The sequence below is a fragment of the Monodon monoceros genome, unplaced genomic scaffold (genome assembly GCF_005190385.1).
Source record: "Monodon monoceros isolate NGI ecotype Baffin Bay Population unplaced genomic scaffold, NGI_Narwhal_1 Super_Scaffold_14, whole genome shotgun sequence".
Lineage (NCBI taxonomy): Eukaryota > Metazoa > Chordata > Mammalia > Artiodactyla > Monodontidae > Monodon > Monodon monoceros.
In genome coordinates, this window is record NW_021703770.1 from 35,041,556 (window position 1) to 35,068,407 (window position 26,852).

The window sequence follows — 26,852 nt, forward strand, 5'->3', positions numbered from 1 at the left end:
AGCAAACTTAAATGTTGATGAGCCTAGACCCGGGACTAGAGAATTGCTACTGTTCTTTGAGTCTCCATAGTTTTGTAGCTCTTTGGTGAAGGCAGACTCTGAGAATAGCATTCTGGTTGAAACCTTTCAGGGTACCCATTTGTGCAGGTGGAAACGACATTAAAATACTAACTTAAAGTTTGTGTCTTAAAACACAGTAAATGTCCAGTTTGTTATAAACGAGAAATTATTGTCTGCTTTTCCCAGGATGAAATATTGATATATTCTGTGATTGGGTGGGGAGTAGGGGAGGGGGCATTGAGGGAATACAAAATAATGGAGAGGAAGTTCCAGACTGAAGAGAGCAGTTCCTAAGTTATGTATATTTATTTACCCGAAGGCTTGCGGTGGACTTGTTATTTTATAATGGAAATAATTGGGAAAGTCAGGTTTATTCAGGTATCACTTTAGAACTGTGAAGGACAAATTGAGACCATTCTTGGTAAATTCTTACCGATTGTTAGTTTGTTTTTTTTTTTTTGTTAGTTTTATAGCAGTGATTCTCAACTCCAGTGACAGACGTTTGGTAGTTATTGTAATAGCTATTACTGTAGTACTGGTATGTGCCAAGCACATTATATAGATTATTGCATTTAATCCTCGTGTAAGGACTGAACAACTATGTGAGGTAAGAACAATTATTGACCCATTTTCCAGATGAGAAACTGAATCATAGAGTGGTAAAGTAGATTAGAGGGAAAGAAAGGGTTGAAATTATAGCTGACTGCTAGAATTGAACTGTAGAAGTTAAAAGAATAGAGTCTGGAGCCCAGAATGTCTTGAATTCTGGCTCTGCTACATACTAGTTGTGTGAACTTGGGCAAGTTTCTTAACTTTTCTGTGACTCGTTTTCTTCATTTGCTAAATGGGATAAGAAGACTACCCTACTTCATTGAGTTGTTCTGAAGATTGTATATATGTAAAGTGCTAGGAACAGCACCTGGTACAAAAGAAGTCCTATATGTATTTGCATTGTTATTGTCATCATCGTCCTATCTTCTCACTTACATAGATGGGAGTGTCTTTGCATTGTGTACATTATCAGATAATGTGTTTGGGTGGAATAATACAGAGGACTATGGAACCAAGGACAGAATCCTAACATTCACCATTGGTACCTTGAATTATCATTGTTAATGAGGGAGGTATGTAAGCTCTGTGAGATAGAGCTTACATTTTTAGGTACAGTGAGAGTTTCTTTAATAGAATCAGGCAGTGCTCTTCAGAATATACTAGGATATTTTATTTTAGTGCCCTTAGAATTAATGCCTTGTACATAATAGTCTTTTTGGTAAATGTTTGATTTGTTGTATTTGAAAAATATATATTCTGCCTTGATGTTAATTATGTAGTACTTCAGACAGGTTTTTTTTTTGCCTTAGTGAAGGCGTACCAGTTTCTTACTGATTTAAGATTAATTATTAATTAAGATTAATAATAGACATTTTATTGTGGATTTCTATTCCATAAAGTGCTTTTTAGGGTTTATATTTGCCTCTGTGTTATTGGACTAATTCATGTTTGACTTTCCTAATCACCTTGTTGCATGTTCCCTCTTTGTGTAATAGATACTAGTTCATATGGGCTTTATAACTCCACATATATTGAGTGCTTTTCTGTTGTCTTCTGATCTCTTTTTCAGGAATCTTTTCATGTGGGAAAGAATTTTAAAATGTCTGCCCACTGACCATTTTCACAGTAGAGTATCAGTTCTCTTTCTCTTCAGATCAAGGGATTATAAGCAGCTTGTGTATATGTATATTTACATATGGTGTAAGTAGTGAAAGCTTTCATTTTGAATCACTAGTTGTCGGACTTTGTGATAGATTATTAATTTTTTTTTTTTTTGCCAGACATCTGCAATCCAGATTTCATGAAAGAAAACCCTTCTCTGCCCTTTGGTATATAATAATGGCTAAAATATTCTAGTTATGTTTTCTAATGTGTGTACTTTGTGTTGAGCAGATTTTTGTTTTTCTAGAAGAGTCCCATAAATTTTTTATTGTTTAAAACCTTGACTATTTTATATCCTCAACCTTCCTGTTTTTGGGTGGGATGAGATAGAGTGGTGAGGGGTGGAAGGGAGTTACTGAGTTGCTCTGTTGTTTTTTTCCAGTGTTTTCCTCATGTTGAATACCTAAGGGCCCCATTAAATGTATGTATTGTTTTTCCCAAGAAAGAAGGAGTAAGAGGGAGAGAAATTTTGATTGTAAAGCAGTTGGAGTCTGAAGCTTGATGGATGTTCAGATAAAGCCTTGCATGTAAACTTAAGTATTACTTTTGAGATTTAGGTATTTCAGAAATTGCTACTTAACTCCTCCAGTTTCTCTAAACCATTGATTTTTAGCAAGGGGTTTTCGTCACCATCGTGTGTTGATTGTATCATGTATGTCATAAAAACTAATGAACGCTGAAACATTTGAGGAGTTCTGTAAAATTAGATATCTAAATGCAGTTTTAATATAATGGAGTAAACATTTATTGGCCGGGGCAGGTGGTACTAGGAAAAAGAAGGCAAAAAGAAGACTTTAAAAATGCATTCATGTTCCTTTTAAAAGACATGTTTATTCTGCTTTTCCCACCCCTTATTATTGTAACCCTTTTGTTTGGGGGCAGAAAATAGAAATCAGCTTCAAAGATCTCATGCTGTTAAATATTTGGAATAACCTCTAGCAGTTCTAGAGTTGGTCACCAGTTTGTGCTTTATACAGACCTCTTTTCCAGGAACCTCCCTGCTTTTTGGTATCTACTTGAAATTTACTATATCAATTTCAACTCTTGGTTATAAATTACAGAAAACTCATCCTAAACTGGCTTGAGCCAAGAAGGGAATTTATTTGCTCACATAACAAAAAATCTTTGCAGAGCTAGTTTCATGCATGGTTTGATTCACGGTGAAAGGAATTACTTGGATTCGTCTCTTTGTCCTGATACTTCTGTATTGACTCCACTCTCAGACTCTTACCTTATAGTGACAAGATGGCTGCTAGCAGCTACCTGGATTATACCTTTCTAGTTGAAACCCAGCAGTGTTGTACCTCACTGCTTCTGAATGGGTCATGTACCTTTTTCTGTGGCCATTGGAATGTGATGGGGTAACTGGATTAGCTCTAGGACATGTGTCTAACCTGGAGCTAGGATGGAGCTGACTGCTAGAATTCATGGCCTGAGGATGGGGAAGTAGTGATTCCCTAAAGGGAAGTGAGGGTATGTTAGCAGGAGAAGGGTGAATGGGTGTTCAAATGGCCCAAAATAACAGGTATATCTATGTATTTACCAAACCTAAAATCAAAACAAGATATATCAAGAATAAAACACGCACGCGCGTGCATACAAAACCCTCTAAAATAACTCCCAAAATGAATGTTCAGTGTTTGAAGAGGTATCTGTTGACAGTGGCAGTTAAAACTGTGGGGTCCTCAACCTTTTCTCCCTTTTGTCACAGTGAGGGCTGTATCTCAAGGAGCCTGCTTCTCTGTGTCAGCAGTAAGTGTTTGCTGTAAGAATTCTGGAAAGTCTGCTTTTCAGGATTACAGATCCATGGTTTCATTTAGACAATGGTGGCCTAACCCTGTTTTTAGTTGTGGTGTCCATGGCCCCTTCTCTTATAAGGATTTTCTCAACCTGAACAGGTACTGCTGTTCAGTACTATAATAGAATCTTTGGAGAGTGAGTCCTTTTGTGTGGAAAGTAATTCTTGCTCCTTATTTGGTGTCTCCCATACAGTGAGATTCAGTTCTAAGTGTATTTCACACATGCCTCTTAAAGTTCCAAGCCACAGCATTTAACATGACCATGCACTGTAGGATTAGACCCTTAGAATTTTTCATAGCAATCATGTGCCCCATCTTAATCTCTGATTAAATACATCATACGCATCACGCTCCATTACATCTTTTCTAAATCTTTTGATTGGATTATAAACACTTTTCTTTATGATCTTTCCACATTGCAAAATAGTCCCTCCAACAGACTTTCTCTTCTACCTTAACTAAGTAAATTAAACTTACAAAAGTATTTCCTTGGCTTCCCTTATTGGTAAGCTGCCCAGTCTTCACCTTAGTTGCTATATTTCTTGGCATTTCTCCCAGTTCTGTTTCCCTTTCATAAGTCAGGCCCACCTTCGTGCACTTTATTTTTATATTGTACATTCCTCTCCTGGCAGACTGCCCGTCACTGCCAGATCTACGATGAGCCCTCCCTCCCTGTCATAAGCCTGACCCATAGCGCACTGTGACAGTGGTTATTTGGAATGATGTGGTTTAGTGGAAGGACCCGTGGATGTGGAATCAGAAAACTAAACATCAGTTCCTGGGTTGTTATGTGTTAGCTCTGTGACTCTGGGTACGTTGTGTAACTCCTTTAAACTTCAGATGCCTAATCCTAAAATGGATCTAATATCATATTACTTGCCTTATCTACCTCAGTGTTTTCTTGTGAGGAACAAAGATGATGAGTGTCAGAGCATTTTGTAACCTATAAAGTTCTATACAAATGTAAATTGCATTTTATTACTGTTAAGGCAAAAACTTAAAAAGATGGGGTTTAGTTTTTAATTATTAGTGATTTAAGAATTTTATGATATTTGTTGAAATAGTGGATATTCTCTAGTATTAGAAAAACATATTAAAAGATTGTTGTCTTATACAGTGAAATATTATTTAATCTTAGAAAGTCAAGAAATGTATGTAAGTTAATTTTCCAGAAAATGGAAATTCAGCTCCTTAGGTAGCAAATCTCTAATTTTAACAGTTTTAGATGGAGATCTTTTAAAACAGTATTGCATAATTCTTTAAACTTTTAGAATGTGTAAACTCCTCCCATTTTAATTATATAAATTAAGGGAAAAAAAGTAATATGAGCACATTGTAAAACTTCCAAATAGTACAGAAGAGGAACTTAGCGTCTCCTTACTCACCCCTTAGTTTTACTTCCTGGAGGAGATGTCAGTTAGTTTCTTGTGGTTTCTTTCGGCACATATGTATGCATATTTTGTTTTAAACAAGGGATTTATACTGCATATGTGGTGTTCTATACCTTGCCTTTTTTTAAACTTCTCATGTATCTCAGAGATCTTCCCATACCAGTACATATAGGTCTGTATATAACAATGTATTTTTTTCAGTACTTTGGATAAAATGAGTTCCAACTCACCAATTTTTGTTGTTGTTGTAATCAAAGCTGCAGGAAACTTTCGTAGGTATTTATTGGTATACCTGTGTTGTGACGGCCATTGGATACCTGAAAAATGGAATTACTGGGTTAGAGGGCATGTTCATTTTTAATGACAATTCCTTCCTTTTTTTTGTTTTGTCTTGTTTTGGTTGAGAGGGTGCTACCTAAGCCCTATGTTATTTTTTAGTGCTTAGGCAGTTTCAGTTTGAATTATGAAAGAAAGAATTTTGGATTTTGCTTTCAGTGCCTTCCTGCTTAACTGCATGCTTTGACAACGCTTCATCTCAAAATTAGAAATTTTGACTAAAAAATCCATTGGGATTTAAGCAAGTTTACATACCTGTTAGCTACTACTGCAGTGGCTGCTGCTGCTACTACCACTACTGCTGTAAATGATTTTATTATTACATTCTCCACACTAGCTTACCTACTTTTAGTCTTTGGCTGAGAGTCTACTGTCACAGTTTCCTTCTTAAAAGTTGAGGTACAATCATACCATCTTTCCATTTAAAAATGTGTAGGCACGTAAAGCAGAACTGACCCTAACCTACCTTTGCATTCTGCACTGTTTTCCTATACATGTTACAGTCAGACACAAAGAACTGGTACTGGATTTCGTTTATTTGTGTGCCCATTCCCTTTACACATACCTAGTATTCCATTCCCTCTTTTGTCTCCTGACAAACTTTGTTCATTCTTCAAGAGTCAGCTCAGAAGTCACCTCCTCTATGAAGACTTCCTTGGATGGGGAGAGTGGTGTGGTGAGATTGTCAAGGCTGCAAGAACTGTATCGTTCAAGACCTTGAGGGTTAAAATATATGGTTTGGATTTTATTTTAAGAGTACTGGTTCTGGGCTTCCCCGGTGGCGCAGTGGTTGAGAGTCCGCCTGCCGATGCAGGGGACATGGGTTCGTGCCCCGGTCTGGGAAGATCCCACATGCCGCGGAGCGGCTGGGCCCGTGAGCTGTGGCCGCTGAGCCTGCGCGTCCGGAGCCTGTGCTCTGCAACGGGAGAGGCCACAACAGTGAGAGGTTCGCGTACCGCAAAAAAAAAAAAAGAGTACTGGTTCTGATTAATCACCTGCTGTCCTGGAGTGCTCCTATACCTAATCTTGTTGTGGCAGGCATTTTTTAATATTGTAATTATTTGTTCCTGTTCCCTTCCTTCCCCACTAAATTACAAGCACCACGAAGGCAAGGACAGTATAACAGGCTCTCAGTAAATTTTGTTGGTGCCTACCGTCTGTTTTTGTGTTTGGATATTAAATGAAATGATACCTGTAATGTGGCTGGTATAGTAAAAACTCAGTAAGTGTGAGTTGTTGATATTATCATTATCATCACTGGACAGATAAATCCTTACTTGGGGAATAAAGGGTGATTTCTTGAAAGAGGTGAGATTTGATCCAGGCCTTAAAAGACCATGTGAGGATTACACTGGTGAGTTTTGCTCAGATGGTTTTCAAAACTTCATGAAAAGTCACTGTGCAAGTTAAAACTTAAAATTTGATAATAAAGTTTCTATAGTTATCTGTCTCTCTATGGCATTTGAAAAGGGGAACTATGTCTCATTTTTTGGTTTGTTTCCTTAATAGATAGTACTAAATATAGAATTAATGTATTATTTTATATGCATAAATAATTATGTCAAGCAGGCAGGATTTAGCTAAGATTGTCAAAGATTCATTTTTAGAAAGTTAAAATTCTTAATTTTGTATGAACTCACAAAGCCTCCCTTGAATTTGTTTTTACTAAAGTAAAAACATTAAGGCAGTACGTGTATTTTAAAACAGCTTGTGCATGTGCTCTTGAGACTCCTTGGTGGGTGCATTTTTATCAAAACCATATACACAGTGACATATTAAATGTATCATATTATTGTACTAGTCATATGACTCTAGAAACAAAAGTAACCAGAGGACTAAAGCCTATCAAAACCATCTTTTTGTTTTTGTACAATGGGATTCTTTTTAAATTTGCCAATGAATTCATACCAGTATTGAAACCAGATGTAGACTTCCGTCTTTTAATGTATTAGCTCAGCTATAAAGTCTTATTTCCATCTCTGATTACTGAATATTTCATTCATGGTGTAGTATCACTCTCCCGTCCTCCTTTTTCTTTTTTTTTTTTTTTTAAACTAGGCTCTAAAATACGATTCAAATGATTTTAAAATGACATTGCTGCATTTGTATAGTGACAAATAAATCTGTATTGTATTGACGATAACCTAATAAAATCCACAAATGAAGTACTCTGTTGATGAAGTTTTTCATTAGGAAGAGATTCTTTTTTTTTGCGGTACGCGGGCCTCTCACTGTTGTGGCCTCTCCCATTGCGGAGCACAGGCTCTGGATGCGCAGGCTCAGCGGCTATGGCTCACGGGCCCAGCTGCTCTGCAGCATGTGGGATCTTCCCGGACCGGGGCACAAACCCATGTCCCCTGCGTCGGCAGGCAGACTCTCAACCACTGCGCCACCAGGGAAGCCCATGGAATGGATTCTTGACAGATACTACTAAAAGAAGTGTTAGCTGTGGTTTGAGAATGGATCTAAGCATTTTCCACCTTAGAACTAAAATCTTGTGTTACCTCTTTCTGTATAAAGCAGATCCTCTCTTTTGTGTTTTTCTTTTCTCCCTAAATATTTTCAATATAAAACTCACGAGTTTGAAATCTATCTGATGAAAAGTCATAATTATAGAAATAAAGATACTACTTAAAATTTTTATAGTAATGGGAAGAAGTACTTCTCTCTGTTGCCAAAAAGAAATCTATTTGGTAACTGGTTGTGTTTGTATGCAAATGAAATTTGTTAAAAACATTTAAAGATTGTTTGAAAGCAAAACTCTGTTTAGGAAAATGACTGTCAACTAACTCCTTTCCCCCTCCACCCCAAATAGTCCGTATGTGTCCAAAGGATACGAAATAAACATCTAGATCAAGGCCTACATCTAGGAAGGCCTGCACTCCTTCCTTTCCTAGTCTCCATTAGTGACACAAAATACATGTAGAATGGTTTAAATGTTGATATAGATATTGTTCTTTTCCAAAGTTCATTTGCTACCATTGATATTTAAAAGAGACCAAGTAAACATTTTTTGCTCCAAATTTGCTAAGATTTACCTGCATTTTGACACTTACAAGGCTGAAATTTGGCCCATCACTTCTTTTTTCTTTCTCCAAACTCCATTTCTTATCGAAGCCAATTTAATAAGATTCAGTGCACTTTCTTTTTAAATTTATGTACAGAAAACTTCACATTTTGGGGTGTACAGTTCTAAGACTTTTGACAAGTGTATAAAGTCTTGTGAGTACCACCAAAATCCAAATATAGAACAGACAGCCCCACACCCCCCAACACCCAGTCCTGCTGTGTGTTTATAGTCACCCCTCTCTCCACACTTAATCTCTGGCCACCACGGATCTGCTTTTTGTTCCTATAGTCTTTTTTTTTTTAACATCTTTATTGGAGTGTAATTGCTTTACAATGCTGTGTTAGTTTCTGCTGTATAACAAAGTGAATCAGCTATACACATACATATATCCCCATATCCCCTCCCTCTTGCATTTCCCTCCCACCCTCCAGGTAGACACAAAGCACCGAGCTGATCTCCCTGTGCTATGAGGCTGCTTCCCACTAGCTATCTGTTTTACAGTTGGTAGTATATATATGTCCATGCCACTCTCTTATTTCGTCCCAGCTTACCCTTCCCCCTCCCCATGTCCTCAAGTCCATTCTCTCTGTCTGCGTTTTTATTCCTGTCCTGCCCCTAGGTTCTTCAGAACCATATATATATTTTTTAGCTTCCAAATATATGTGTTAGCATACGGTATTTGTTTTTCTCTTTCTGACTTACTTCACTCTGTATGATAGACTCTAGGTCCATCCACCTCACTACAAATAACTCAATTTTGTTTCTTTTTGTGGCTGAGTAATATTCCATTGTATATATGTGCCACATCTTCTTTATCCATTCATCTGTCGATGGACACTTAGGTTGGTTCCATGTGGCTATTGTAAATAGAGCTGCAATGAGCACTATGGTACATGACTCTTTTTGAATTACGGTTTTCTCATGGTATATGCCCAGTACTGGGATTGCTGGGTTGTATGGTAGTTCTATTTTTAGTTTTTTAAGGAATCTCCATACTGTTCTCCATAGTGGCTGTATCAGTTTACATTCCCACCAACAGTGCAAGAGGGTTCCCTTTTCTCCACACCCTCTCCAGCATTTATTGTTTGTAGATTTTTTGATGATGGCCATTCTGACTGGTGTGAGGTGATACCTCATTGTAGTTTTGATTTGCATTTCTCTAATGATTAGTGATGGTGAGCATCCATTCATGTGTTTGTTTGACCCATCACTTTTTACCATTTTTCTCATCTTAGTGGAAGGAAGGAAAATGGGCCTCACTTGATATCTGAGTGCCACTTCATAGCTATCATATTTCTATTCTTCAGTTAAGTATTTGAGTTACTCTACTGATGGTCTTTCCTTTCTCTGGACAGGGAACTACTTTTCTTATTCAAAGCCTAATTTTAATGCCAGTTCCTCTTTCCTTCCCTGATTAATCGCTCTCTACTCTGGTTCCATTTCACTTTGAAAGTGCTTTTTATAGTAGTTTATAAGTCTGTCTTTCATGCTAGGTTGGAACTCCATGAGGTTAAAAGTTAGAGATGTTTTAAATTCAACATAGAGCAGGTGCTTAATAAATGTTTTTTCAGAGAGTGAATGTTTTCTAGGGCTTTTTGGAAAATGTACTTTCTTAGATCACTGTTACACATGGCTTATACTCTTATACATGCCACACATGTTATTCTCAGCAACATTGTGACCCGTATGGGATAATTTTATAATTGATACTTTGTTATTTTGATTTGCTTTTCTTTGATAATTAGTGCAGTTTAATATTTTTCATGTATGTTAACTAGCCCTATTATAAGTTTTGTGAATTGCATATTCATTTCCTTGCCTATTTATTTATTGAGATTTCATTGTTTTTCTTGTGAGCTCTTTATGTTCTAAGTAATTCTGTATACTAAGTATCTTACTGTGTTTGCTGTGAATATTTTTCTGTTTTCTAAGCTTACAGTTTTTATGTAGACAAAGCTAATAAATTCTCATAATTCTTTGCTTTTATTGATTAGAAACTCTTCTTGCCTACTGATTTGATACTTACTTTGATTTTTGTTTACTTTTATTTAACTGTTTTAAAAATGTTTAAATAATTCATCTATGTGTTCTTTTTGGTGGGGTTAAGCATCTGTTTTCAATAAAATACTCAGAAAGCTACCTCTAATGTCTTCAGTTAAGGTTACTTTTCAGGCTAGGTGAGTCTGCTTACTTGCTGAGTTCATTTACAGGTATACTTGTTTTGTTTGGCCGGCACACCATTTAAAATAATTTAGATTTGAATGCTAAGATGCAGTAGGCATTCTGCCTGATACACAGGGCTGCTGTTCAGTTTTACTGTTTGTTTCTGGCTGGTATCTATTCTTACTGTTGTTAACCACGGTAGTTGTTCTGACTGGTTGGCTTTATGGCTCATGACTGTTCTGATTACACATTGCTTTTACTCTTTGTCAGATACATATTTTGAATATCACCTTTGGAACAAGCCTTGCAACTCCCTGTTTTCTTATATTGAGACTAGTTCATATATTCATGTTTGTGACATCTGGCAGTGATGTGATAGTCTATAGAGTATAGACTATCCCACTACTATAGAGTCAGAAGACACGTGGGCTTGCCCCTTAAGTAGTTGTGTTTGACAGACCACTCAATTTCTCTGAATTTGTTTCCTCATCTATAGAAAGGGACGATAAAGTGTTTGTTTATTTAATTGTGTGAAATGCACATAAAGTACTCTATAACTTTAAAGTAATATAAAAATTTAAGTCAACATTATATTTCTGTGTTCTAGAAAATACTTGTTTACTTGTTTATTATTGTTTAAAATGATTTTATTGAGGGATAGAAACCTTTCATTTTGTAGTTGAAGTGAAAAGGCTTGAAGTGCAGGTACATTTGAGCCTTAATATTCAGATGGATTGTTAAAATAATACTGTACACAAATAATTTCAAATTAAGACTTATCCATGTACTGGTAGGAATGATTGGATATTGCATCATGTTTTTTGATTAGGGGAAGATATGAAATGACCCCCTGAAGTAGGAGGAGAAAAGCATAATGGGAGAGAGGCTTTAGAAACTTTACACGTTTGCTTCAGATTAGTCCTCTCTACCTTTAATAATTCAGGACCAAATACAGGCTGTGGCCTTAGGTATTCTTGTAAGCTTTGTAAAAACTAGGACAGTTAGTTTCTTCACCACTGTATACCCAGCACCTTTAACAGGATTTACACGAGAGAGCCAGTGAAGTAGATACTTGTTGAAAGAATAAAAATGGATGTCCAAATTAGTGTGAATTTATTATTTATTATAGTCTTTTGTTAAGAAAAGACTATGAAGATCTTTTTTTTTTTTTTTGCGGTACGCGGGACTCTCACTGCTGTGGCCTCTCCCGTTGCGGAGCACAGGCTCCGGACGCGCAGGCTCAGCGGCCATGGCCCACGGGCCCAGCTGTTCTGCGGCATGTGGGATCCTCCCGGACTGGGGCACGAACCCGTGTCCCCCTGCATCGGCAGGCGGACTCTCAACTACTGCACCACCAGGGAAGCCCGACTATGAAGATCTTTTGTTAATTTGTTATAAAATCATAGAGTTGGAATGAACTTTTGAAGTCTTCTAGCATTCAGTGCTTTACAGCAATGACATCAGGTAGATCCTGAGACCTTGAAGTATAGTAAGTCAATTCAATTCTGAACTTTCTCTAATGCAGCTCTGAAATATAGGGTACAGGAGCAGAGACAACAAATCAAGGAGTTAATGAAGGATTAGTTACTTATTGGTTGGAAATAGTGAAATGCTAAGAGGATAAAAATTGAGGTCTAGGTAACTGAAAAGGTCAGCATTGAAGTAACTAAACACGACACAGTTTTTTGGACTGGTACTGCTTTTGTAACACCCCGAGCTCTTTAATCTTTATCCAGGAATGTGGAATAGGGAGAGGGGAGAGAACTCAGGCCCATATGACAGCACCACCACCTTGCATACCTCTGCAGTGGTGTGGTGTGATGGCCCTCAGCAGCACTCCTGCCTCCACACCCCCACCGTGGCTGAAAACCACTAATTAAAAAAACTGGGAACATCAGTTGTGAGTATCTCTTTTCTTTTAGTAACTACAAGTCTGTACCCATTCATTCATTATTTATTGAGTGCTAACTGTATGCCAGGCATGGTTCCAAGCATTGTGGATACCTTGGTGAACCAAAGATCTCTGCTCTTGTGGACCCTTTTCTTAGTGCACTGCTGTTCAGTACAAACATAACACGAGCCACATATGTAATTCTAAACTTTCTAGCATCCACATTAAAAAAAAAAGTAATAGGTGAAGTTAATTTTAATAATGTATTGAATATATTAATATGTAATATTAATGGTATAACATCTAATAATATTTTATTAATATCAATAGCTTATATTAAACATTAACAGATTTTAAATAAAATAATTAATATAATTAATATATACATATCATGTAAAAGTGTAAGCAGTATGTAAGTTATTAATGAGAGACATTACATTCTCTTTTGGTACTAGGCCTTGAACTTTGGTGTATATTTTGCATTTATAGCATATCTCAGTTTGGGTTAGCTATGTTTCAAATGCTGGGGAGCTACTGTATTGGATAGTGCAGCTTCAGAACATACCGCTTGCTGTCTGTGGACCATGAAGTCAGACCATCTGGTCTGAGGTAGAGAATCAGTTCCTGGAAGTATTAGAATTTTCAAATAATCCAGACTCTTTACCCATGACCTGCAAAGCTTTGCATGATCTGTACAATACTTTATGACAATGTATTTTGGTGTTGTATTTAAAGGTAAACCACCTGGCAATTTGCTTAGAAATTTTAACATGATAAGGTTTTTTTTTTTAATTGAGGTGAAATTCATATAACAGATTTACCATTTTAAAGTGAAAAATTCCTTGGCATTAGTGCATTCACAATGTTGTGTAATTACTACCTCTGTCTAATTCCAAAGTATTTTCATCAACCCCTATTCATTAAGCAGTTTCTCCCCATTCCCCCTCTTCCCCTAGCTCCTGGCAAGTACCAGTTTGCTTTCTTTCTCTATGGATTTACCTAATCTAAATATTTCATATAAATGGAATCATACAATATGTGCCCTTTTGTGCCCAGCTTAATGTTTTTGAGGTCCATCCACATGTCCATACTTTATTCCTTTTCATGACTGAATAATATTCCATTCCATTGTATGTGTATACCATAATTTGTTTATCCATTCATCTGTTCATAGATATTTGGGTTGTTTCAACATTTTGGCCATTGTGAGTAGTACTATGAACATTCATGTACGTATTTGTTTGAGTACCAGTTTTCAATTCTTTTGAGTATTTACCTAGGAATGGGATTGCTGGGTCATATGGTAATTCTGTGGTTAACTTTCTTAAAAAAACTTTCCAAGGAACTTAAGTATTGTTTTCCACAATGGTTGCACCAGAAATGCATGAGAATGTCAATTTTTTCACATTCTTGCCAGCACTTGTTACTTTCTATTTTTTAAAATTTTATTATAGCCATCCTAGTGGGTGTAAAGTGGTACCTTATTGTGGCTTTGATTTGCATTCCCTAATGACCAATGATGATGATGTTGAACATCTGTCTTTTTATGTGTGACCATTTGTATATCTTCTTTGGAGAAATGTCTATTCACGTGTTTTGCCATTGGGATTGTTTGCCTTTTCTTGGTTGAGTTAGAAGAGTTCTTTATATATTCTGGATTCCAGACTCTTATCAGATACATGCTTTGCAAATACTTTCTCCCATTCTGTGGGTTGTCTTTTCACTTTCTTCATAATGGCCTTTAATGCACAGAAGTTTTTAATTTTGATAAAGTTCAGTTTTATCTGTATTTTTCTCTTGTTGCTCGTGCTTTTGATGCTGTATCTAATGATACATTGCCCAACCCAAGGTCGTGGAGTTTTACCCTTATGTTTTCTTCTAAGACTTTTGTGGTTTTAACTCATATTTAGGTTGTTGATCCATTTTGAGTAAATTTTTGTATATGGTGTGAGGTAGGAGTCCAACTTCAGTTTTTTTTACATGTGAATATCCAGTTGTTCACCCAAGTTATTTCTTGACATGAACCACTGCGGGATTGGTGGTGGTGGAAGCAAGCTTCTTCCAGTAGTTATTTTCACATTTTACGTAGTCTTCATATTTTTATATTTTCAATTTTTACTGTATCTTCCTGTTATCCCACTGTGTAGGGGGCATTTGAATTCTTTCTGAGTTTCTTTTTTTTTTCCCTTTCTCTCTCTCTCATATAGAGCAATGTCCTCTATCTCTGTATAAATTGAGATTCTTTCCTTTCTCTCAACTTATTTCTTTGGGTTATGCTTATAGTGGTTATGCTTATAGTGTGAAGTAGGTTTTATTATCCTGAGCTATTGATATTACTTGATGTATTTAAAAACTAAGAGGATATTTTTGATAAAAATAGGGACTTACACAGGTTGCACTTGAATAAGGTTTGTCAAGAGAGGCATGGTGGTTAAAAACATAGACTATGATCAAAGAGGACTCACATCCTGGTTCAATCTTACTTGTGTGTGACCAGAAGGAGGTTACTGAACATGTGTAATAACTTCATTTGTCAAATGGTGATAATAATAGTATTTACCTTATAGGGTTGTTATAAGGATAAATGAGATAATGCATGCAAAACTCTTAGCACAATGCCTGGTACAGATAGCACTGCCTCTACTGCGACAACTACTAAGAATCTTTTTTCCCTCCTCTCTCCTCCTTGGCCTTCTTTTCTCCTCCCTCCTCCCTTTTCCTTACCCTGACAGCCTTTGTTCGTGTTCCCATTTTCCTAGTCTTTCTCTGACATTTCCATTTTTGAGTTCTCATTATTAGGGTCAGAAATCTAGGACCTGGGTGGATTAGGAGTGAGCTGGCTGGAAGGAGGAGTGGTATTGGTGTGAACACTTCATGCAGGAGACTCTTGGCAATCCACCCTTTCTCATTTCCTCTCTTTTATGTAACACTGTTGGTTTCCATTTTCATCAGTAATTGGAGGCACCACAGGGAAGGGTGTCTGAATTTACTTTTTCAGGACAGATAGCTGCAATATTGCCACCTCAGTGTTAGATGATATAGGGGATAGTGATTTCTTAGGGTCATGTTGTTTCTTGAGCTATGTTATATGTTAGGAATGACATTGATAATTTTAAAGAAAGGAGAAATTGAATGATGACATTTTCTTTCATCAGAAGTTCTCAGTACTTTACCTTTTAGCCTTTTCCTAGAGGCTAATGGTCTTTAGAAAGAAGTGCTTGTTAACAGTGCTCTCTTGTAAGTGTTTATCTAACATGGCATTTCAATTGAGTTTTTAAAATATTTCTTTCCAGTTAACAGAAGATGAAATTGCAACTATTCTTAAATCTACTTTGAAAGGACTAGAATATTTACATTTTATGAGAAAAATACACAGAGATATAAAAGCTGGAAATATTCTCCTCAATACAGAAGGACACGCAAAATTGGCGGATTTTGGAGTTGCTGGTCAGTTAACAGTAAGTGTAATACTTTTGGAAACACTTTTGGTTTATATGTCCAGGTTTGAGTATGACTAAACTTTGATAATATATTTTGGGGGTTATGGAAAGAAATGCGTAACTTCATTATTATCAGGGAGAAGGAGCCATTATTTACATATTATTTATTACTTTTATTTACAATTTAAGAGACATTGAATGAATATGAAAATATATATTGTCATCAAAATGCTTAAATATTCAGAAAGGAAAGCTACATTTGTTCATTTCTGTAGCTTTTATTGTTATAGTACTATCTTTAATGACTGTCTTTAATGAAGGTAGTGGAGATAAGTTACTTGTGGACTCTTGGTTATTTCAGAATTCAAAGTTTCTAAGTATGTCATGTCACAACTAGTTGAAATTTTAGGAAAATAGTTTCAGATATAACCTGTAGTATTTGAGGCTTTCAGATATGTAGTTTAAAGAATATGTTGGCAAATACATTTCCTTAGTGTTTTTGTAGTAATATTTATGTCTGTGTAATGCTTTTGCAGGATACAATGGCAAAACGCAATACTGTGATAGGAACTCCATTTTGGATGGCTCCTGAGGTAATTCAAGAAATAGGCTATAACTGTGTGGCTGACATCTGGTCCCTTGGCATTACTTCTATAGAAATGGCGGAAGGAAAACCTCCTTATGCTGATATACATCCAATGAGGGTAAGAAAATGTCAGTGTTAAAAGTGTTGACGTTTTGTAATGTCAGTGTAAATAAATATAGAGTAAAAAAGTTCATTTGAATTTGGGTCCTGTGCAAAAAATAGTAAAATTATCTGTCAGGGTTAGTGACTGTTTGTTAACTTATTTCCTGCCTCGTAACCTTATTTGGGGGAAAAGAAGTGAAGTCTGTATTTCTCTCTACGGTCGCTGTTTTTCTCACCCAAAAGTATACCTGTTAAATTTCCCCATAATTTTAATAGAAGAAAGGGTTGGTAAACCCCACTACATTTTTCAGTTCATCGTATTCTGAATGGAGTAGTGGGAGGCTTGGAAGAAATCGCTTCTTTTCTACCCACCCTGCATATTGTACCTTTTTGTGTCTTTGTTTCTCCGTTTTTCCTTCCCTGGTCTGGCTAATGTTAAAAAAAAAAAATCCTGATTTCTAATATTGCTATGTGTAGGTGAATTAAGCATATTTTTTTAGTGCTTAGTGAGAAAATGGAATTCCTTTTTTGAACATTATTATATGCTTCTATGAACTCCTTTTCTAGGATAAATTTTAGAGTTTTAAATGCATACCTTGCATATTCAAGTCTAATTGCCAATGCTTTATGGTTTGTGATGATGATAGTTTTAAAATTTATTAGTATGTGAATCTCAATTCATTATAGGTAAGTACATTTATCTTTGTAAACTTATTGCCCTCTAGTGGCTGTATTCAATTCAAGAAGAAAGGATATAGGAATGAAGGGAGAAAAGAGGTGGGGGAGAGAGAGAGAGTATGTGTGTGTGTGAAGAAGAGAAGAGAAGATGGTTTCAGGGTGATTGGAGAAATGTGTGAAGTAAACGGATGGGAGGAAAAAGAATGCAACATTTTAGAATATTTGAAGAAGAATAAATTCGAATTATATCTGATATTACAGTGCTATTGTGGATTGAATTTCAAGTGTAGGTAATAGTGTACTATACTGAAATATTTAAAAATCTGCCTGCCACTTAAAGATAATTCTTTGAGGAATATAATTGTATATAATAGAGCATGTATCATCTTCCTTGTACATACAAATTCCTCTTGCTAAAGTGAAACATAAAAATAGCATGAATTGTTTGTTTGAAAATACTAAAATGAAATATAACAAGGTCAGCATAAAATCAACAACACAAATTCTCATTTCTTTTCTAATTAGTAAATATCTTTTGTACTTTTAGTTAGAATGTTTTTAGGGTGATCCTCAAAGCTAGATGTGTTTGAGTTTGAGTTAGTGAGGTTAGCTAAACTATCCAAGACAGCCTAGCGAAGTGCCAGAGCTGGGATTTAACCCAGGACTTAGATTATTACTGTTCTGCTTCCTCCAGTATAAATCTCATTTTTTCTAGATTATTACTGTTCTGCTTCCTCCAGTATAAATCTCATTTTTTCTAGCCCAATAGTTCCACATACTAAGTTTGACCATGTGGTAGTCTCTCTAGCAGCTAGTAAAGGATTTAAAAAGTAAAACACACTCAGAGTAGCTTCCCTCATCGCAAATTACACGGCACTACTCTTTTACAACCAAGTATACTCCTAATCCAACATGATTTCTTTTAAAAAAAAAAAAAGACATACAAAAGAAAATATATATCCATGTCTAAGAATTGAAAACTGAGTCAACCATTTCTTTAATTAAAAAAAATAAAAAAGAATCCAGGACCTCCTTCCTGCCCAATTAATAGTAAAATCAACTTGAGAAATTCTGGAAGACTTTGCTTGGTTAGGGGTGCCAGTTAAGTAATACCCATACACGGCATACTTACACATCTTCCGTCTCCCAGTTCCTACTGTATGTGACTGGGTAGACACCTGGCCCACCTTAGTGTGTGTGCATGCCACTGCCTATTGGAAGATCACTCACAAGCATTTAACATGGGGGGCAGAGGACAGGTATCTTCATTTTGTCTGGGAGTGGACAAAGGGATATGGGAGTGTTAATTCACAGAATTAAAATGTCTTGATGGGAATGTCTTGGATGACGACTTCTCTTGTAAAGCTTAATATAGCAGGGTGCAGCCTTTCTTTGTGGTCTGACGTCTCGGTGTCACTGTCGGGGTGCTATGCCAGATCCTAGAGACACTGGCCAGGAGCATGCGCCAGCCATACTCCTGCCCTGACCTGATGGGGGACATCAGCACTTCGCCCTCTGACATCATATGGCTAGAAATCGCGACTTAGGGGTGAAGCCCAGGATTCCCTTTTTCTCCCGCTTTACATAGTTAAATTTTGGCTTGAATGACATGTTCCGTGCTCATGAAGTCTACTCTCTTACTTTTCATTTTATCTTTTTACCCCCTATGGTAATTTCCTAGGGCTGTCATAACAAATTACTGCAAATTTGGTGGCTTAAAACAATAGAAATTTATTCTTTTACAATTCTGGAGGCCAGAAATTTGAAATGAAGGTGTTGACAAGGCAGCACTCCTTCCAGAGGCTCTAAAGGAGACTCCATTTTTTGCCTCTTCCAGCTTTTGGTGGCTGGCTGCCAGAAATCCTTGGCATTCCTTGGATTGTAGCTGCATCACTTCAGTCTCTGCCTGCATCTTCACATTAACCTTCTCCTCTATGTGTCTGTGTATTTTCCTCTTCTGTCTGTATCAGATTTCCCTCTGCCTTTCTCTCAAAAGGACACTCGTCATTGGATTTAGGGCCCACTCCAATAATCCAGGATGATCTCTTCCTGCAAAGATTTTTTTTTATTTCAAATGAGGTCCCATTCAAAGGTTCTGGGGATTAGGATGTAGACATATCTTTTGAGGGCTGCTTTTCAACCCACTATATCCTCTATAATCTGTTCTCTTTTTTCAAATTGTATATCATTTAAGATCAATAATGACTAATTTCAGGACGTATCTCCTTGTCTTTCTTTTCCCAATTTTTTTTTTTATTGTGGTAAAACACACATAACATAAAATATACCGTTTTAACCGTTTTTTTTTTTTGTTTTGTTTTGTTTTTTGCGGTACGTGGGCCTCTCACTGTTGTGGCCTCTCCTGTTGTGGAGTACAGGCTCCGGACGTGCAGGCTCAGCGGCCATGGCTCACGGGCCCAGCCGTTCCGCGGCACGTGAAATCTTCCCAGACCGAGGCACGAACCCGTGTCCCCTGCATCGGCAGGCGGACTCTCAACCACTGCGCCACCAGGGAAGCCCTAACCATTTTTAAGTATACAATTCAGTGGCATTAAGTACATTCACATCACACTGTCTACTACAGAAATTTTTAACATCCCAAACTAAAACTCTGTATACATTAAACAATAACTCTTCATTATCTCCTCCCCCCAGCACCTCATAACCACAGTTCTACTTTCTGTCTCTATGAATTTGACTATTCTAAGCATCTCAGATAAGTAGAATCATACAATATTTGTTCTTTTATGTCTGGCTTCTTTCACTTAGTATAATGTTTTCAAGGTTCATTCATTGTTGTAGCCTATATCACAGAATTCATTCTTTTTTTTAAGGTTGAATAATATTCCACTGTATGTATGTACCACATTTTGTTTAACCGTTCATCTGTATGTGAACACTTGGGTTGCTTCCACCTTTTGATTGTTGTGACTAATGCTACTATGAGCATGGATGGACATTTATCTCTGTGAGAGTCTGCTTTCAATTCTGTGGGTATATACCTAGAGCTGGGATTGCTGGATCATGTGGTAATTTTATGGTTAAGTTTTTGAGGAACCTGCATACTATTTTTTGTAGCATTGTGCTATTTTACATTCTCACCAGCAATGCACAGGGATTCCAATTTCTCCACATTCTTGCCAATACTTATTTTCTGTCTTTTGATAATAGCCATCCTAATGGAAGTGAAGTGTTATCTCATGGTTTTGATTTCCATTTCCCTAATAACTAGTGATGTTGAGCATCTTTTCATGTACTTATTGTCCATTTGTATATCTTTCTTGGAGAAATGTCTATTCAGGTTATTTGCCCATTTTTAAATTGGGTTGTTTTTGTTGTTATTGAGTTTCTGGTCTCATTTTAATTGAGTTTTCTCTAGTTTTGGTCTGCCTTTCAGCCAACATTTGCTGGCTGAAGTCTCCTAGCCCTTTGACTTTTTACTGCCTCTGCTTACTGTTCTTCCAGCCATCCCCTGTCAGTTTTTGTACCCCAATTCTAATACTCAGTCTAAGTGCCTTTATAATTCTTCCTTTGTAATCAACCCATTGGGAGGTCTTTGAGTTAAAATGGATTTCAGACTTGCTAGTCTACAAGTAGAGAATTGCTTATTTGTATTTAATTATTAAATTACTTTGCTTCGTGCAATAGATGTGTGCTGGAGAATTTGTGTAAATATTTAATAGTTGGAAATTGGCATTTAACTTTTTTTGGATATTATTTTTTAAAAATAATTTTTAATGATTCCTTCAGTGATGAGTATAACACTCTTGAAACTTACCTGCCATGTAATTGTGTATCTATATATATTTTTTTAAACATCTTTATTTGGGTATAATTGCTTTACAATGGTGTGTTAGTTTCTGCTTTATAACAAAGTGAATCAGTTATACATATACATATGTTCCCATATGTCTTCCCTCTTGCGTCTCCCTCCCTCCCACTCTCCCTATCCCACCCCTCCAGGCTGTCAATTGTGTATATTTTTATGACGGGACATATCCATTTTAGCAGTAATACAAAATTTAATCATTAAAATATTTTTGATTTAGTATTAACGTTAAAATAGGAGAAATGCATATTCTAATGTGGAGGCAAGAAGTCAACCTTTGGACCAGTTGGAGAATATATCTGCTATCCTACGTTGGTTATTTTGTGTTAGAGAAACTCAGTGTCACCTGAATATGGATGTTTGATTTTTAAAGACAAGTACCCTCGCATTTTCTTCTTATATTCTTTTACTTCTGTTCCCCTTTTCTTTATTTCCTTCTACACATATTTAGGGTACATTTATCATGTCCCAGTCAGACTTTGAGGATGTAGTGGTAAGCAGAGCAAGTATGTTTCCTGTTCTCTTGGAACTTCCATTCCAGTGATAACTAGCATTCTAATGATAGAATTATTTAGCTTTCCGTGTGTGTGTGTGTGTGTGTGTGTGTGTGTGTGTGTAGAGGGTGTGCATATATATTCAGTTGTTTAGAATGTAAGACCGTATACTGTAACGACTTTTATTCAAGTATAGGTATGTATGTATATTACAAATTATAAAGGATCATACGCCTATATGATTTTTATTATTTTGGCATTACATACATTACTTGTTTTTCTCCTTTGAACTTATCCTCATCTTCCCTTTTTCCCCTCTCCCCACTGCTGCCTTTACTTCCTTTGACTGTTCTCTGTTGCCTAACAGTGTGTGTACATGAATGCTCACACAATCCCTTTCATACTTTTTTTTTTTTTTTTTTTTTTTGCGGTACGTGGGCCCCTCACTGTTGTGGCCTCTCCCGTTGCGGAGCACAGGCTCCAGATGCGCAGGCTCAGCGGCCATGGCTCACGGGCCTAGCCGCTCCGCGGCATGTGGGATCTTCCCGGACCGGGGCACAAACCCGCATCCCCTGCATCGGCAGGCGGACTCTCAACCACTGCGCCACCAGGGAAGCCCTCCCTTTCATACTTTTACTTTTCTTTCTTTTCATACTGCCTCTCTTCCTCCCTATCTGTTCCCTATATTTTTCTGCCTGATTATTTTAAGTGATACCTTGATTCTACTAACTATACTTTCAGATCAGAAATAGCCAAGGATCCACAGGAGTGGGCAAATTGGATCATTGGAGAATTTCAGTATTACTTCCAGGACATGTGGTTTTTCACTCTATTTGAAAGTTAGAGTTGTTCTGCCCTGTGGTTCTAATACATATGGGAGTACAAGGCATTCCAGCCCCAAAATTGAGGATTAAGGTTTATTACAGTGACAGTTTCAACATATTTCTGTCTAGTCAGAGTTATTATTCTTAAAGAAATGAATAAGCAAGGAAAACAGAATAAACAGATCTCAGCTTCTCTTGGTTGAGTCTGCTGAGGTCACCCCATGGGTTTCACAGGGAAGGCAAATTCCCACTGTTAATTTATATTCAAACCTTGCCGTTGGTGTTGCCAAGTCCTCTGTAAACATGATTAGTTTGGTAACTACTGAGGAAGCAATCATCATTTTCTCACTGACATACTAATTATGTGAATATGAATTGTAGTGTTGGAGACATATTTCCATTAAGTCTTGCTTAGATAAAGAAGTATACTAGGAGGATTGAGCTGCTTTGTACCCAAAGGTGGAATTGGGGCCCGGCACCCCCTCCTTGCCTGGGCTGAGCCCTGCCCCATCCTATTTCTCCTGGTTGAGGTGGGCTCAGCCAAGAGTGTCCCAGTCATTCCAGTGCAGCCCGCTGCACAACAAGCTTCTAGCTCAAGTTTCAGACCCACGTTCACCCATTGCTGGTGTCCTGTGCACTCCCATCCAGGTAGCGAGCTCTCCACAGCCAAACCTGCCAGCAGCAGAGCAGCTGGAGGGTCCTAAGCAGGCCCAGGACTCAGATCCCCGTTCTCCTACCCTTGGCATTGCACGGACACCTATGAAGACCAGCGGAAAGCCCCCAAGCCCACTGGTGAAACAGCTGAGTGACGTATTTGAGACTGAAGACCCCAGCTTAAGTCTTCCCTCAGAACCTATTCTGCCCCTAGAGACACGTTCATCTTCTCAACTGGACTTGCCTCTGGGCACCCAGTTTTCCCTTGAGGATCAGACTGAGACTCCTTTCCAAGCAGGTGTTTTCCAAGGAGGAAACAGGACATCCCTCAGAGACCCCTATAGCCAGCCAGCGCTTGGACAAGCCCTTGAGAGACCCCGACACTCCTTGATTTTCAGGTTCTAAGCGCAGCAGACAGAAACCAAACAGCGAGGTGCTAGGGAGATCTTCTCTCACCATCCTGCAGGGTGACAACTCCCTTGGGACTCTGACACCACGACAGGGTAAGCAGCCTTCTCCCCTGAGTGAAAATGTTAGGGAACTAAAGGAAGGGGCCGTTCTGGGAACTGCACGACTTCTGAAAACTGGAGGATGAGCATGGGAGCAAGGCCAGGGCTGTGGCAAGGAAAATCGGCACTTCGCTTTGGTAGAGAACTAGGCTGTGCATGGGCCCAGCACCGGACTCACCACCAGGGGCCTAGTGACGTTCTGTGTCCTCTCACCCCTTCTTTCCCTGGGAGACTGGAAAGGCTCATTTTCTTCAACTCCCCCTATACTACCAACACTGGGACTGAGAGCTTCCTTAGCTTTCTTTGTGTCTTATGTGTTTCTGTATATTGTAGGAAGTGACTTAAAAAAAAAAAAAGTTATGCTAGACTCCATCTATTTAAGATTTTAATGTGGGATACTGACAAAGGCAGTATTTCTCTGTATATGTGTGGTAGCACTCACAGGAGACAATTTAAATTGATTTATTAATGATTGAAAGATGATTTACATTTCATACTTAAAAAATAATTGATATTATTACATTGAATTTTTTTTTATATACAGCAGGTTCTTATTAGTCATCCATTTTATACACATCAGTGTATACATGTCAATCCCAGTTGCCCAATTCATCTCACCCTCACCCCCAGCCCCCACTGCTTTCCCCACTTGGTGTCCATACGTTTGTTCTCTACATCTGTGTCTCAATTTCTGTCCTGCAAACTGGTTCATCTGTACCATTTTTCTAGGTTCCACGTATATGCGTTAATATACAATATTTGTTTTTCTCTTTCTGACTGACTTCACTCTGTATGACAGTCTCTAGATTCATCCACGTCTCTACAAATGACCCAATTTCGTTCCTTTTTATGGCTGAGTAATATTCCATTGTATATATGTATCACATCTTCTTTATCCATTCATCTATCGATGGGCATTTAGGTTGCTTCCATAACCTGGCTGTTGTAAATAGCGCTGCAGTGAACATTGGGGTGCATGTGTCTTTTTGAATTATGGTTTTCTCTGGGTATATGCCCAGTAGTGGAATTGCTGGGTCATATGGTACTTCTATTTTTAGATTTTTAAGGAACCTCCATACTGTTCTCCATCGTGGTTGTATCAATTTACATTCCCACCAACAGTGCAAGAGGGTTCCCTTTTCTCCACACCCTCTCCAGCATTTGTTGTTTGTAGATTTTCTGATGATGCCCATTCTAACTGGTGTGAGGTGCTACCTCATTGTAGTTTTGATTTGCACTTCTCTAATAATTAGTAATGTTGAGCAGCTTTTCATGTGCTTCTTGGCCATCTGTATGTCTTCTTTGGAGAAATGTCTGTTTAGGTCTTCTGCCCATTTTTGGATTGGGTTGTTTGTTTTTTTTAATATTGAGCTGCATGAGCTGTTTATATATTTTAGAGATTAATCCTTTGTCCGTTGATTCGTTTGCAAATATTTTCTCTCATTCTGACGGTTGTCTTTTCGTCTTCTTTATGGTTTCCTTTGCTGTGCAAAAGGTTTGAAGTTTCATTAGGTCTCATTTGTTTATTTTTGTTTTTATTTCCATTACTCTAGGAGGTGGGTCAAAAAAGATCTTGCTGTGATTTATGTCAAAGAGTTTTCTTCCTATGTTTTCCTCTAAGAGTTTTATAGTGTATGGCCGTACATTTAGGTCTTTCATCCATTTTGAGTTTGTTTTTGTGTATGGTGTTAGGGAGTGTTCTAATTTCATTCTTCTACATGTAGCTGTCCAGTTTTCCCAGCACCACTTATTGAAGAGACTGTCTTTGCTCCATTGTATATCCTTGCCTCCTTTGTCATAGATTAGGTATCCATAGGTGGGTGGCTTTATCTCTGGGCTTCCTATCTTGTTTCATTGATCTATATTTCTGTCTTTGTCCCAGTGCCATATTATCTTGATTACTGTAGCCTTGTAGTATAGCCTGAAGCCAGGGAGTCTGATTCCCCCAGCTCCGTTATTTTCCCTCAAGACTGCTTTGGCTATTCGGGGTCTTTTGTGTCTCCATACAGATTTTAAGATTTTTTTTTTTTTTTTTTTTTTTTTTGGCGGTACGTGGGCCTCTCACTGTTATGGCCTCTCCCGTTGCGGAGCACAGGCTCTGGACGCGAGGCTCAGCGGCCATGGCTCACAGGCCTGGCTGCTCCGTGGCATGTGGGGTCTTCCTGGACTGGGGCATGAACCCGTGTCCCCTGCATTGGCAGGCGGACTCTCAACCACTGCGCCACCAGGGAAGCCCCAGATTTTAAGATTTTTTTGTTCTAGTTCCGTAAAAAAGGCCATTGGTAATTTGATAGGGATTGCATTGAATCAGTAGATTGCTTTAGGTAGTAGAGTCATTTTCACAATATTGATTCTTCCAATCCAAGAACATGGTATAACTCTCCATCTGTTGGTATCATGTTTAATTTCTTTCATCAGTGTCTTATAGTTTTCTGCATACAGGTCTTTTGTCTCCCTAGGTAGGTTTATTCCTAGGTATTTTATTCTTTTTGTTACAGTGGTAAATGGGAGTGTTTCCTTAATTTCTCTTTCAGATTTTTCATCATTAGTGTATAGGAATGCAAGAGATTTCTGTGAATTAATTTTGTATCCTGCAACTTTACCAAATTCATTGATTAGCTTTGGTAGTTTTCTGGTAGCATCTTTAGGATTCTCTATGTATAGTATCATGTCATCTGCAAACAGTGACAGTTTTACTTCTTCTTTTCCAATTTATATTCCTTTTATTTCTTTTTCTTCTCTGATTGCCATGGCTAGGACTTCCAAAACTATGTTTTACAATAGTGGTGAGAGTGGACATCCTTGTCTTGTTCCTGATCTTAGAGGAAATGCTTTCAGTTTTTCACCATTGAGAATGATGTTTGCTGTGGGTTTGTTGTATATGGCCTTTATTATGTTGAGGCAGCTTCCCTCTATGCCCACTTTCTAGAGAGCTTTTATCATAAATGGGTGTTGAATTTTGTCAAAAGCTTTCTCTGCATCTATTGAGATGATCATATGGTTTTTATTCTTCAACGTGCTAATATGGTGTATCACATTGATTGATTTGCATATACTGAAGAATCCTTGCATGCCTGGGATAAACCCCACTTGATCATGGTGTATGATCCTTCTAATGTGTTGTTGGATTCTGTTTGCTAATATTTTGTTGAGCATTTTTGCATCTATATTCATCAGTGATATTGGTGTGTAATTTTCTTTTTTTGTAGTATCTTTGTCTGGTTTTGGTATCAGGGTGATGGTGGTCTCATAGAATGAGTTTGGGAGTGTTCCTTCCTCTGAAATTTTTTGGAAGAGCTTGAGAAGGATGGGT

The 26,852-nt window shown here is 37.6% G+C and overlaps 1 protein-coding gene and 1 pseudogene across 1 annotated transcript in view; both read left to right on the plus strand.

Annotated features, from left to right (window-relative positions):
- STK3 (serine/threonine kinase 3) overlaps positions 1-26,852 on the plus strand; it is a 324,871-nt gene that overhangs the window by 83,345 nt on the left and 214,674 nt on the right. Inside the window, exons 5-6 of the mRNA XM_029222626.1 lie at positions 15,717-15,881; positions 16,400-16,567. Of these exons, the coding sequence (XP_029078459.1) occupies positions 15,717-15,881; positions 16,400-16,567 (333 nt within the window). The remainder of the gene's footprint in view (positions 1-15,716; positions 15,882-16,399; positions 16,568-26,852) is intronic.
- LOC114895318 lies at positions 22,758-24,012 on the plus strand (annotated as a pseudogene).